The sequence below is a fragment of the Pristis pectinata genome, chromosome 12, assembly GCF_009764475.1.
Source record: "Pristis pectinata isolate sPriPec2 chromosome 12, sPriPec2.1.pri, whole genome shotgun sequence".
Classification (NCBI taxonomy): domain Eukaryota; kingdom Metazoa; phylum Chordata; class Chondrichthyes; order Rhinopristiformes; family Pristidae; genus Pristis; species Pristis pectinata.
The window spans coordinates 20,569,096-20,582,267 of NC_067416.1; the positions used below are offsets into that span (position 1 = coordinate 20,569,096).

Below are 13,172 nucleotides of genomic sequence, written 5' to 3' on the forward strand. Positions count from 1 at the left end.
TATCAGTAATTCTACTTGGATTACTGTTGATTGAAAAGGCAGGATGCTCCTATCTTCACTAATGAGTATGAGAAAATAATCATTGTGTGTAATAACTGGCTCATGGTAACATGCAATTTCAACAAAGTTACCAAATGTTCTTACTAGGTTGTTGCAATTATATTTTGTATATAGCTGTTCTTTCCCTTCTAAGCATCCCTGTACCATAGAGAATCCTTAATCCTATCATATTCTACAATCTTCTGAATTTGAGGTTGGGAGAATATGTTATCAAGCATTTCATATATCTGGACAGCACTTTCCATAGAAATAAGAATGACTTAGTTATTAGCAGTGAGCATATTAAATACATGGTTATTTTGCCAGCATATTCTCACTCAATATTTTGGCTCAGTGAGAGGAAAAGTGGGAAAGAAAGGCAGCAAACTCCATTTGCATCTTTCCCACAATGACTTGTTTTTTTTTATTTTCTTCTTTTAAAGTATAAAAACAATTTTTTTGCAATGTGATTTCTGTATGTTATTATACCTTCAGCGATTAATTAACAATTAAAACCTGACAAAACATCTCCACTAAATTTACATTTACAAAGTAGCCACATTTCATTATTTCAGACCAACAATAATTTAATACTGGAGATCAGAAAAGATTGTAACTGATGATTAATGTTAGCTAACAATAGACTTTACCTTAGCTGTAAAAGAAACTTCTGAAAAGCTTGCACTTCAAAAAGTTTTTCTTCATTTTCAGGAAATTCTGTTGGGCCACATGCTTGTTGAACCTGGACCAAGCGACTTCCTAATTTCAACATCTCTATATTTGAACTTGATAACAGAAAATCTATAGAAAAAAAATGCACAAGACAGAACAAAAATAAATAAATATTGCATTTATCCTTTTTACTATTTGATGTTGAAAAAAAAAGTATCGTGTTAAGGGTACAGTGAATGCTTAGTGGTTTGTAACCAGTAACCCATTGGCCTGGGCCAACAATCTAAAGATGCTAATTCAAATCCCACCATGACAACTGTAGAATTTCAATTCGGTTGATAATCTGGAACACTTAAGAATAAAAACCAACAGGTTTTCATTTAAAAAAATCATCTGGTTTACTAATTTTCTCAGGGAAAGAAATCAGCCACCTTTGCCTAATCTAGCTGTCTGCCAGTCCAGACCTGCAGCAACATGGTTGACTATTAACTGCCCCCTGAAATGGACTAGTAAACTAATTATATCATGACTGCTATGTTAACACAGAAAAATAGAATTGGACAGACCACCCACCATCATATTCAGATACAAGCAAAGTTGTTCCCAGCCCAGTTGATCTTGCAAGTCCTCTTCACAAACACTGAGGGACTGGTGTCTAAATTGAGAAGGCTGCCTACGAACTAGTCAAGTGACACTCTGACACAAGTTGAATTCACAGAACAAGACATTACAGACAATGTGACATCACAAGCTCTTGGTGTATCTTCTTTCATGACAGAACAGACCCTCCAGAAGTGGTGGTATGTGATATACAGGTAGGGTATGCAGGCAGGAGTTGTCCTGCAAATTCTCAATGTCAGTTCCAAACCCCAATAAGTATCAAGGTATTAAGTCAAACATGGGCAAAGAAGCCTCCTTTCTGACTAACATCAATTGTCCTCCCTCAGATAAGGAATCAGTGCTTCTGCATTAACAACATGTCAAAGAAGCACTGAAAGCAGCAAGGGCACAGAACATGCTTTGTTGTGAGATCTTTAGTATCCATCATTAAATTGCTTGATAGCATCACCAACAACTATTTACCATCACTGCCAAAATGGATCTGCAGCAGACAGTAGGCATACCAACAGGAGGAATACACCTACACAAGTAACCTACTTGGCAATGCCCCACAGAGCCCCAATTTGTTCTAGTGCTCTTGGTTCTCTAGACCAAATACTCTTAGCTATGCACTCTCCTTTACTCTAATAAAGACATCTGCTTGGGCTGCTTGTTGCTATGCCAGGAAGATGATGCAAAGTTCTCTCACTTTTGCTACACACTACTGTGATGTGAACCAGGTGTGAATCCCTGTCCTCTGCTGGTACTCTTGCAGCAATGATTCTTCACAGTTCAATGTGGAAAGGCTGCCTGAGAGGGCTGGTGGTGCAGCTGTTCAGCATTGACATGTGAGACTTTGAGCTGCACCCTGGCTGGCACAGCAAGTGCAGGCCATTGCTGGGAACTGGCAGTACTTGCTCCATGTGTTGATAGGTCACACAGATCCCAAGGTCTCTCTCATTGCCTTCCGTCACTCCCCCTCTTACACTGCTTGTGTAACCTCAAAGGCCAATGACCACCTCTGGGCTTGTTACCAAAGACTAATCTCTGGTATGGGGAGAACTGTACAGCCAAACAGAGAAAGGGGGAGAGAATAATTTCCATCATACACAACAGATGGTGATGAGAGACATAGTAGGACCCAGGCAGTCTGTCAACACATTGACCAGGTGCTGCCAGTGCTCAGCAATGGTCCACACTCACCATGCCAGCCAAGGTGTAGCCCAGAGCTCACACCTCAGCGCTGAGTGGCTAAACAGCTTATCCCAGCCTAAGTTGGCTAGAATACATAAACGGATTTCTGCATTCGTTGAATTCTGTGCAAAATTCAGCTTGGGAGGCTGGCAAACATACTTCAGCATAGATAACAAAAGCGCAAGAGGGGAAAACAATAACCAATGTCTAGTTATCTAAACAAAAGCACTTATGTTATAGTAGTGCATTGAACTTTCAACACGAGTATCTCACAGTTACTATGTCAGAGACATGTTTATCTAGATTTTTACTGCATAGCACAGAAACTTGCACAATAGCAGCAGAATTCTCTTTAATGTAGGTAACAGTCTTCATCCAAATGACAACATTGGGACTCAATTATAATTTTCACAATTAGGCCATAGTCTAGAAATTCATTTGCTCTGAAATCCATGTTAAAATAACATTGCATGTACATTTAAAAGTTGCCAAAGGATTGTAATCTTCAATAGCGATCCTTGCACAAAAGCAATGGGTGCTTTCATATCCAGCACCCCCATCTGCATCTACATTCAAACAATGCCTTTTATGGAAACTGCCAGATCCCAATGAAACAATCCAGAGCAAAACTGTACAACTGACGAAAATTAACCATCAGCTGTGATCTTCCCAGGGCTCTGGCCCTTAAGGAAACCCAAACTACAAACACAGACTAATTCTGCAACTTGTTAAAAGTGGTATGAAAAAAGGTAAAGAGAGAGCATAGGAGAGGGGAAGGAACGAGGTGGCAGACTCTGAGATTGAGAGCATGAAATTTTAGTGGATGAAATTCTCTCAAGGAAAAAGATCTGTGTGTCAGTGCCAGAAAGATGCCCTTTGCAACAGCTGGTGAACCTGGCAGGAGATGCCAACAAAGCTCACCTCCAGGAGTGACATATCCTGAAGCATGGAGCAATGCCATCCAAAGTACCATGCCCTCACAAATTACGTGAAGGTGAAACCTCTACACCCTACCCTTGCACTGCCTTGGTGTGGAACACCATGACTACGCAGGTACCAACATATCCGCACCACACACAAATGGTCTTCTCTTGATAGGCCAAGCTCCGTGCCACTAGTTCAGCAGAAGGAGCTTGGTACCACTGTGCTATGTTTGTAAATGTTGCCTCTTCTTTATGATTCCTCAATTTTGAAATGAACTCTCTGACTGAAGTTGGAAAACATAGGAAATGGGGTTGACTGGATTACTCCAAAAGGAGCTGTCCTATTTGGGAACATGTCTTAGAATGAGCAGTCAACCTCCAGAATCAGAGTACAGAAGTTGCAAGTGACAGGATGCATGACCCATGAAGTAAATCAATTTCAAAGAAAACAGCATTATGAATACATTTCAATCTGAGAAAATGAATTTTTAGTACATAATGCTGAGAAAAGTTTTTTTGTGATTTAATTTCTAGGCCCAAATCAGGATTCAAACTTGTTCTAAAAAAATAAAGTTAATCAATGTTATTATTTTCTTGACTAGGTGAGTAGAAGTTTTCAGACTGGAGGCCTGTAGCTAGTGGTGTGCCACAGGGATTGATGCTGGGCCCATCATTGTTTGTCGATTATATAAACAATTTGGATGAGGTACAAGGCATGGTTAGTAAGTTTGCAGATGACACTAAAATAGGTTGTATCGTAGACACTGAAGAAGGTTATCAAAAATTGCAGGGAGATCTTGATCAGCTAGGTAAGTGGGTTGAGGAAGGGCAAATGGCATTCTATCCAGATAGGTGCAAGGTGTTGCATTTAGGGAAATCAAACCAGGGTAGGACTTTCTCAGCAAATGATAGGGCCCTGGGGAGTGTTGTAGAACAGAGACACCTTGGAGTACAAGTACATAGTTCTCTGAAAGTGATATGACAGGTAGCCAGGGTGGTGGTGAAGGCGTTTGGCATGCTGGCCTTCATCAATCAGAGCACTGAGTATCGGAGTTAGGATGTTATGCTACAGTTCTACAAGATGTTGGTAAGGCTGGACCTGGAGTATTGTACACAGTTTTGGTTACCCTGTTATAGGAAAGAAGTCATTAAGCTGGAAAGAGTGCAAAGAAGATCTGTAAGAATGTTGCCAGGACTCGAGTGCCTGAGTTATAGGGAATGATAGGCAAGAATTTTATTCCTTGGTGTGTAGGAGACTGAGGGGTGACCTCATTGAGGTCTATGAAATTATGAGTGGCATGATTTCACCAAGAATGCACAGAGTCTTTTACCTAGGGAAAGGGAATCAAAAACTAGTGGGCATAGGTGTAAGGTGAGAGGGGAAAGATTTAAAAGGGACCTGAGGGGCAACTTCCTCACACAGAGGGAGGTACATATATGGAATGAGTTGCCAGAGGAAGACATTGAGGCAGGTACAATAACAACATTTAAAATACATTTGGACAGGTACATAGATAGGAAATGTTTAGAGGGATATGGGCCAAAATGCAGGCAAACAGGACTAGCATAGATGGGCAAACCCATGCAGACACAGGGAGAACGTATAAACTCCTTACATACGGTGGCCAGAATTGAACCCGGGTCGCTGGCCGGAGTTGTGGACATGCTATGTTGGCGCCGGAAGAGTGGCGACACTTGCGGGCTGCCCCCAGCACATTCTCAGTAACGCAAAAGGACACCTTTCTCTGTGTGTTTCAATGTACATGTAACTAATAAATAAATATCTTATCTTAGTCGGTATGGATGAGTTGGATTGAAGGGCCTGTTTCTGTGTTCATAACTCTATAGCTCCAAATGAGACTCTCAAGCCCACAAGAAAGTCTGAGATCTCCCTAGTTTTGGTAATGCCGCCTGTCATGGCCAGGATTATTGCAGGACTACTTCACAAGTGAGCCCATGGTTTCTGGCTGTTTAAAGTTAGGCTGTTTCCCAATGGCCTTCCACCTCAGATGGAGGAAAATTTGCAGGACTATATTTATATGAGTTAAAATATCTTGGACCTCTATCTTGCCTCAGTGGACAAGGTTTGAATTAATGTCAAAACTCACCTGCTGAAAGCAGGCACATATTTAAAATCAGAACTCTGTTTTGTAGCTTTGTTTCCAGTAGACTTGCCGAATATCCAGACCTACAGTGCAACACAGAATATAAATGTGCAATAGCAATTCAAGGATTGGTTCAATGATGTACACCCAAGAAAAAGAAAACAAAAATAAAAGTTCTTAAATGAAAGCATTCTTACCAAAACTGAACATTAAAGCCCAAGGACAAGTTGATTACTGAATGAAACATTGATTGTTGATAATGACAGTCCACATTTTTGGAAAGTGTGTAAAACTATGTCATTTTGTCTGGAATCTAATTGATTACATCTTTGCCAGTAAGCCAGCATCATATCATAAGGTAGAATGTACTTTAACAATGACACTTCTGCCAAATGCTGGGACTGGTGAATAAGGGGGCAATTATGCACTCCAACCAGCATTGTAACAGGACTCCATTGCATCAAGATCATACTGCACTGACTAAGCAGTTGTAACCTTGCCTGTGTTAGAAAGAACAGTTCATTAATTGAACAGTCTTACTATGTACACTGCTACAGGAACAATGAGTGCAATTGACATATGAGAATCTTAGATTCTTTAATAAAAGCTTAAGGCAGTGCTTAAACATTTGTCAACTTTCCGAAAGGTTGCATGCGGAAAATTAGCAATAATTGAATAGCAAGGAGCAGTGCAGGGGCAAAGTGCATGCAACCTTTAGTACTATTTTAACCATACACTGGAAGTAAAATTAATGCACTGACATGCTCCAAAGGCTTTGCAGATCAAATCATTATAATGCCAGTTACATAATGTATTGTAACATACCGACATTCAGCAGTAATTTTAACCTGCCTAGTGGGAAATTGATATGATGGGGTCAGTTGCCCGTTTTACATCCCTCATGATCTTACTCTCCATTGATATCAATCCATTAAGTCTCTTGTTCCCTCTGAACATTTAATTTATTCATTTGATGCTGCTCAATTAATTTGTTGATCCGTTGTTATTTCTGCTGTCTATGAATTTCTTTAATTGTTGGAAAATTATTAGGATACTGCTCTATTAATTCACCAATGCTCATTGCATTATTCAATTTTTGGAATGCCTATCACTGTTTAATTAATGTATTCACTAGTTCCCACTGAACCATTGGCTTACTGATTTGTTGCTATGACTGCTGCAATATAAATATTAATTCACTATTATCAAGCCCAGCTGTTTAGCTTTGGTAGCCTATTTGCCAACATAAGTATCCATTGTCTTCACTGCTGGCATTCGAATGGAGTCTAGGAATGTTGTAGTTCTGGAAGTTTTATGTGATGGAGACTGAGATCCGAGGATTCATTCAGAACTACATGGAACATTGAGGTTGCAAATAAACTAAGGCACAATCCACAGCCTCCACAGACTGGAAGGACAGGGCAGTAGATGCATCAGCATACCATCATTCCAAATTCCTCTCTATCCTGGAGATGTATCCTCTATCACATCATTCTATCCTGGAGATGTATCATTGTACCTTTATTGTTGCTTTATTCAAATGAAGTCCTGGAATTCCCCAACTGCTAAGCTTAAGCACCTTCACCATAGGGACTACATCAGTTCTTTAAAAAAAATGCTCTTCACTGTCTCCTCAAGAACAACCAGAGATGAGTAATAGCTGCCAGCCAGCCTTATTATCGATGCCCATAACCTGAGAATGAATTCTTTAAAAGCTCTCATGATTGAGCTTGAAGATATTTATAGTTATTTCTCCTCCCATCAGTTGCATGACTGCCTGTTACCATTCCCAAATGAAAGCATTACTGCAAAAGAACTTAAAAGTTAATCGCCTCTACCTATAAATGCTTTGATGTTCAGCAAGCATCTATCTGAGCTGTACCATCTGTAGGTTGGTGGGGCATTTCAAGAAATGCCAAGATATGCCTGTCTGATATGGCACATTCTTCCATCTTCAGTCAGTCACTTGGCTTGAAGGAAATGAAAACTGTAGCATGCCATGAGGTCTGTAGATTATCTAGTACCACAATCACTGGTGTCCATTAGTCATAGTCTCCAAGAAGTAGGGACAAAGGCAAATAAATTAATGCAATTGCAGGATGTCTATGACTTATTGAATTATTGGAACTATAGGCACTTCAGAATAAATCAATAAAGTATTGGAATAGTGTGAATCACACCATTAATAATAACAATCCTGGTATTCTATGTTGTCCTGAACATGGAAGAAAGAAGAGACATGAAAAAAAAAGCTATGGTTATGAAGAAACACCTGTGCAAATGTAGACTTTTCATCAAAATAGACTAAGAGATGATTTGATAAAAGCTTGCAAAATTATGAACAGTTTTGAGGGAGTAAATAAAGACCAGCTAACTGCTGGAAAGGAGACATGGGGTCAATATGATTGCAAGAACAGATAACGTTATGACTTTTTTTTGAAAAAGAAAGCAACAACAAATGCTGGAGGAATTCAGCAAGTCAGGCAGCTCCTGTGGAGGGAAATGGACAGTCGATGTTTCAGGTCGAGACCCTTCATCTGGACTGAAAGAAAGAGTAGAGGGGAGATAGCCAGTATAAAGAGGTGAGGGGAAGGGGTAGAGCAAGAGCTGGTAAGCGATAGGTGAATCCAGGTGAGGAGCAGTGATAGGCAAGGTGGTGGAGGGGAGAGTGCAAATAGCATCAGAGGCTGGAAGGTGATAGGTGGAAGCAACAAGGGGCTGCAGATGATGGAATTGGATAGGAAATGAAGGTGGAGCATGGAACCATTATAAGGGAGCTGGGGTGGGCAGATGGGTACAGTGGGGAAGGGGAACCAGTGGGAGGAGTATATGGGTGATGGGCAGATGGATTAGGCAGAGGAGGGGAAAGAAACAGTGTGATTGGGGACTCGGGTGGTGTGTGTAGGAGGAACTAGGTAGATCAGGAGGAGAGAGAAAAGGGACAGAGGAGGAACAGGATAACTGAAATTGGAGAATTCAATGTTTACGCTGTTGGATTGTAGACTACCCAGACAGAATGCGAGGTGCTGTTCCTCTAATGTGCATTTGGCCTCACCCTGGCAGTGGAGAAAGCCAAGGACAGACAGGCTGGTGTGGGAGGGGATAGGGGAATTAAAATGGCTTGCAATCAGCATCTCCAAATGACCATGGTGGATGGTGTACAGATGCTTGGCAAAGCAGTCACTTCCCCTGGTATAAAGAAAATAGGGCACGGATAGACAAAGCAGGAAAACAACTACGAGCATAAGGCCCAAGACTTGTATGGGGAGGAGACTGTGATCAAGGCAGAAGATTTAGTCGACAGACTAGGAGTACTCATTATAATCTTTAACTTGGGCTACCAACTTCATAGTGGGAGCCTGAGTTACATATTATAATGAAATGTTCTGACTCTTTAAAAACAGGAAAATGACACAGCACACAACCTACCGAACACAAATGTTTTAAGGCAACTATGAGACCTTCTCCAGTCTGTTGTGGAGCATATATTTTTAGATTGGTTATTCACCACTGCATTATTACATCTTTCCAACTTCAGATCGCTGTTACCCTCATCATCTCCAGAGTAATTCTATCATTTCATGCCTTGTGATTTCTCATATGACAGGCTATCATTTGATGTGTTATTTTCTGTTAAGCTTTATTCCATTCTGCTATGCTCTCCTCTTGCTCTCTGTCAGTTCCCCAGTAAACTGTCAATTGATAAGTGGCTCAGAATTTCCCCCTATAAATTTAATTCTGGGTCTGGATTTCTGTTCATCTCTTTGGAGATGCAGTTACATGAGGTACTTCGCATTCAGGAATCAAGAATGGCAGCCTAGGGCAGGAAAAACTGATGTCTTCCATGCAGAGGCAGGAGAATCCTGCTCTAACTTTAGACAGTTCACCAAAACGTACCCCTGAAGTTATTACATGATCTGAGGATCAAAATCAGGCAAATTTCTTATTTAAGCTATATAACATTAAGCAGATCTGGGGTTCCATCTTGCAGAGCCTACATGAGAACTTCTAGAGAAAGTAAATATGCGACTATTTCCTTATGTACCAACATATGACCAAGAATCTTTGGCCAGGCTTGGGCTACTCTGTGAATTCTGCCCAACCCACCAACATAAGATTATCTGAAAGTGTGGGTCATATAATATTTCTTAACAACCTTGGACAAGCAAGATACACAATTTTGAAAGGGAGTCAGAGAGTCATACAGCATGGAAACAGGCCCTTCAGCCCATCTGGTCCATGCTGACTGAGATTCCCATCTAAGCTAGTCCCATTTGCCCACGTTTGGGCCATATCCCTCTAAACCTTTCCTATCCACGTACCTGTCCAGGTACCCTTTAAGGTCAGAAATTACTAGTTTTCATATAAATTGTACATCCATACAAATCAAGCTGCCATCCTGACAACTATTAATCTTATCCTTGGTATTTGATACAGATTAATGTTAGTGACTAGGAATTCATTCTCCTTCAGCAAACTTGCATCAGCAGGACAGGGTTTCTGGATTTTCATTCTTTGCAACCAAATTAAACATATTTTTGTTCATTGTAAAGAAAATCTAAGACTGCAGAGAAAAAGCAGAGTTGGGAGACCAATTGGATAGCACTTCAAGGTGCTGAATGGCTTCAAGCTGGACTGTCTGATTCTACATGCTGAGATGAGCTTCCAACCAGACCATCACTAAAACAATCTACTTCCCTGACAGTGCCCAACTCTAAATCAGCTCATTTGCTGTTGTAATCCTCAATCGTGTTACTTCTTGACATCTCTTTTCCAATACTTTTCTGACCAGCTTAACATGTTTTAGCACCTTGAACTCATTCAAAACTCCACAAACCTCTCAGCCAAATTAATTTAATGGGAGAAAAAAAATCCCTGCAGCATATTTAACCCAGCAAAGATTATGTATGTGGACTTTTCACTGCATCTCGGAGAATATCCACAATACAGCACATCAAGCACAACCTCGAGCCTGCTCCACCATCCATCAAACATACACCTAAAGTTTGTGTTCTCCATTTCTAATCTCCATTTTCCTTGATTCCCCCAGTACATTCCATTAAGTGTCCAATATTCATGTCAATCAGGGAAACGATGACAAATAGCTGACAATGACTTCAGGACTTCCATAATTATGTACATATGTGCACATATCCCAAATTTGCTGACAGTTATGAGGAGAATTTCAAACGAGTAAACCAAGGACCTATACTTCCTGGTACTGGATATTGTCAAAGATGTAATATTCTAGTCAACAATATCACAACAACAGAACTGAAGCAAACCACACAGCCCTGCCAATCAGTAAGATCATGGCTCAAATCCATGTCCCCATCCATTCCAACACCCAAGTACAGATTAACAAAGTTTACTGTGAAGCAAACTGTTCTTACATATCTCCAGACAAAATCCACAATAAGTTCCCCTTTCTCTTTGGAAAGTTAAGACATTCCTGCAAGACTGTTAGATTCCAGGACAGGAAATCGATGAAAAAGTTGCTTAGTTACTGAGTTCAGGAACATTTTTATTACACAGTGCTGCTGCATTCACCACATCACAAGGAAACTAGAAGCACGTGGAAAATAATGTTGCGTAATTCGAAAGGTCATTTTATCTGCACATATGACCATGACAGCTGTTTTGAAAACATACAGGTAATTTTATTCCAAGCCCGATTTACCAGCGCCTGGTCCTGGTAAATAAGGCTTAAACCGCCCAATTTACAACAGCTGTGATCAGTAGGTGCACATCCATCCCTATTTATCAGTTCAAGCGGAATTATCGTTGCATTAAACCGAGGTTTAAATACATCCACAAACACTGTATTTAATAATCCTTGCGCTCCCATAGTCTTTTGATCAGCACAAACCCGGTGAAAAGACAACAAACGAAAAAACGACAAGTGCATTGCAACGTTTTTGACGTTTTAGGGCCAATAATACCGGCAGCATTTGCTGCTGCTGTGGTTAATCTTACATCATGCTGGAAATTTTGGATAAAACACAAACCGATGGGCGCGCCATTCAGAGCTCGCAGTTGCAAACCGGACGCTAATGGGGTGGCTCTCGCTCAGCGTAAGACTTACAAGCGGCGCCACGTCCGGCAGCCCCCGAGCACCGAGCTGTCCTCGCCTCCGACTGACAGCCCCCTCAGGCGCTGCGCTCCCCGCAGCCTGAGCCAGGCCGCCGGGTTGCCCCGGGCAACCGTTGCCCCGCCGGCGGCTCGCGCCACCTGTCACCTTCCATCCGCCACGTGCATTGCACGTAAACAGGGAGCCACGTGCTCGCTCCGACAGCTGGGCAACAAAGTGTTGGCTCGCGGCACCGCGTCACCGCGCCGCCGCCGCGCGCGCTCCCGGCATCAAACCGCGGCGGAGACCACAGTGAAATCGAGTTGTTTTGCATTCGGTAATGTTGGCATTTTGTACCCGGTGGTCACCACCTCACGGGATCACAAGACCAGCGCATTACAGACACCAGCCTTCCCTCCATGGACTCTGTCTTTACCTCTCCTTGGCTTGGCGAAGCAGCCAGCATAATCAAAGACCCCACCCACCCCGGACATTCTCTCTTTTCTCCTCTTCCGTCCGGTAGGAGATACAGGAGCCTGAGGGCACCTACCACCAGACTTAAGGACAGCTTCTACCCCACTGTAATAAGACTATTGAACTGTTCCCTTATACGATGAGATGGACTCTGACCTCACGATCTACCTTGTTGTGACCTTGCATCTTATTGCACTGCACTTTCTCTGTAGCTGTGACACTTTACTCTGTACTGTTAATTGTTTTTACCTGTACTACATCAATGCATTCTGTTCTAACCCAATGTAGCTGCACTGTGTAATGAATTGACCTGTACGATCGGTGTGCAAGACAAGTTTTTCACTGTACCTCGGTATAGGTGACAATAATAAACCAATACCAATACCAAAGGAGCAGAAGTGGGCCATTCAGCCCATCAGGTCTGCTCCGCTACCTCACCATGAGCTAAACTATTCCCATCTAGCCCCAATTCCCAGCCTTTTCCCCATATACCTTGATACCTTGACTAATTAAGTACCTATCAATCTCTTCTTTAAACACCCCCAATGATTGGGCTTCCACAGCTGTATGGGGCAATGAATTCCATATATCCACCACCCTCTGGCTAAAGAAATTTCTTCTCATTTCTGTTCTAAATGGGTACCCTCTAATTCTAAGACTGTGCACTCTAGTCCTGGACTCACCCACCAAGGGAAACAACTTAGCCACATCTACTCTGTCCATTCCTTTCAACATTCGAAATGTTTCTATGAGGTCCCCTCTCATTCTTTTGTACTCCAATGAGTACAGTCCAAGAGCCTACAATTGCTCATTGTACATAAGCCCTTTCATTCCAGGAATCATCCTCGTAAATCGTCTCTGAACCCTCTCCAACTTCAGTATATCCTTCCTAAGATAAGGGGCCCAAAACTGCATACAGTATTCGAAATGAGGTCTCACCAGTGCCCCATAAAGCCTCATCAACACATCCTGTTTGCCTTACACCATCGTCCCGATTGTCACCCAGTGCCTTTCCGCATTGCTATAAATGTGCTGCTGTTCTTCATCGCCACCAGCCGTCCCCTGTCTCTGCATTTGCTTACACCTCACTTTTTC

General features: G+C 41.8%; 1 protein-coding gene across 3 annotated transcripts in view; it reads right to left on the reverse strand.

Moving 5' to 3' along the window:
* si:zfos-911d5.4 (uncharacterized) overlaps positions 1-11,920 on the reverse strand; it is a 125,951-nt gene extending 114,031 nt beyond the window's left edge. For 2 of the 3 annotated variants that reach the window (XM_052027611.1, XM_052027613.1), the window contains exons 1-3: positions 11,619-11,920; positions 5,537-5,616; positions 690-840 (exon numbers count right to left, since the gene is read on the reverse strand). In XM_052027611.1, coding sequence (XP_051883571.1) covers positions 690-840; positions 5,537-5,555 — 170 coding nt within the window. In that variant the 5' untranslated portion in view covers positions 5,556-5,616; positions 11,619-11,920. The remainder of the gene's footprint in view (positions 1-689; positions 841-5,536; positions 5,617-11,618) is intronic. The other variant, XM_052027612.1, reaches the window with a different exon arrangement.
* Between the last annotated feature and the right edge of the window lie 1,252 nt (positions 11,921-13,172).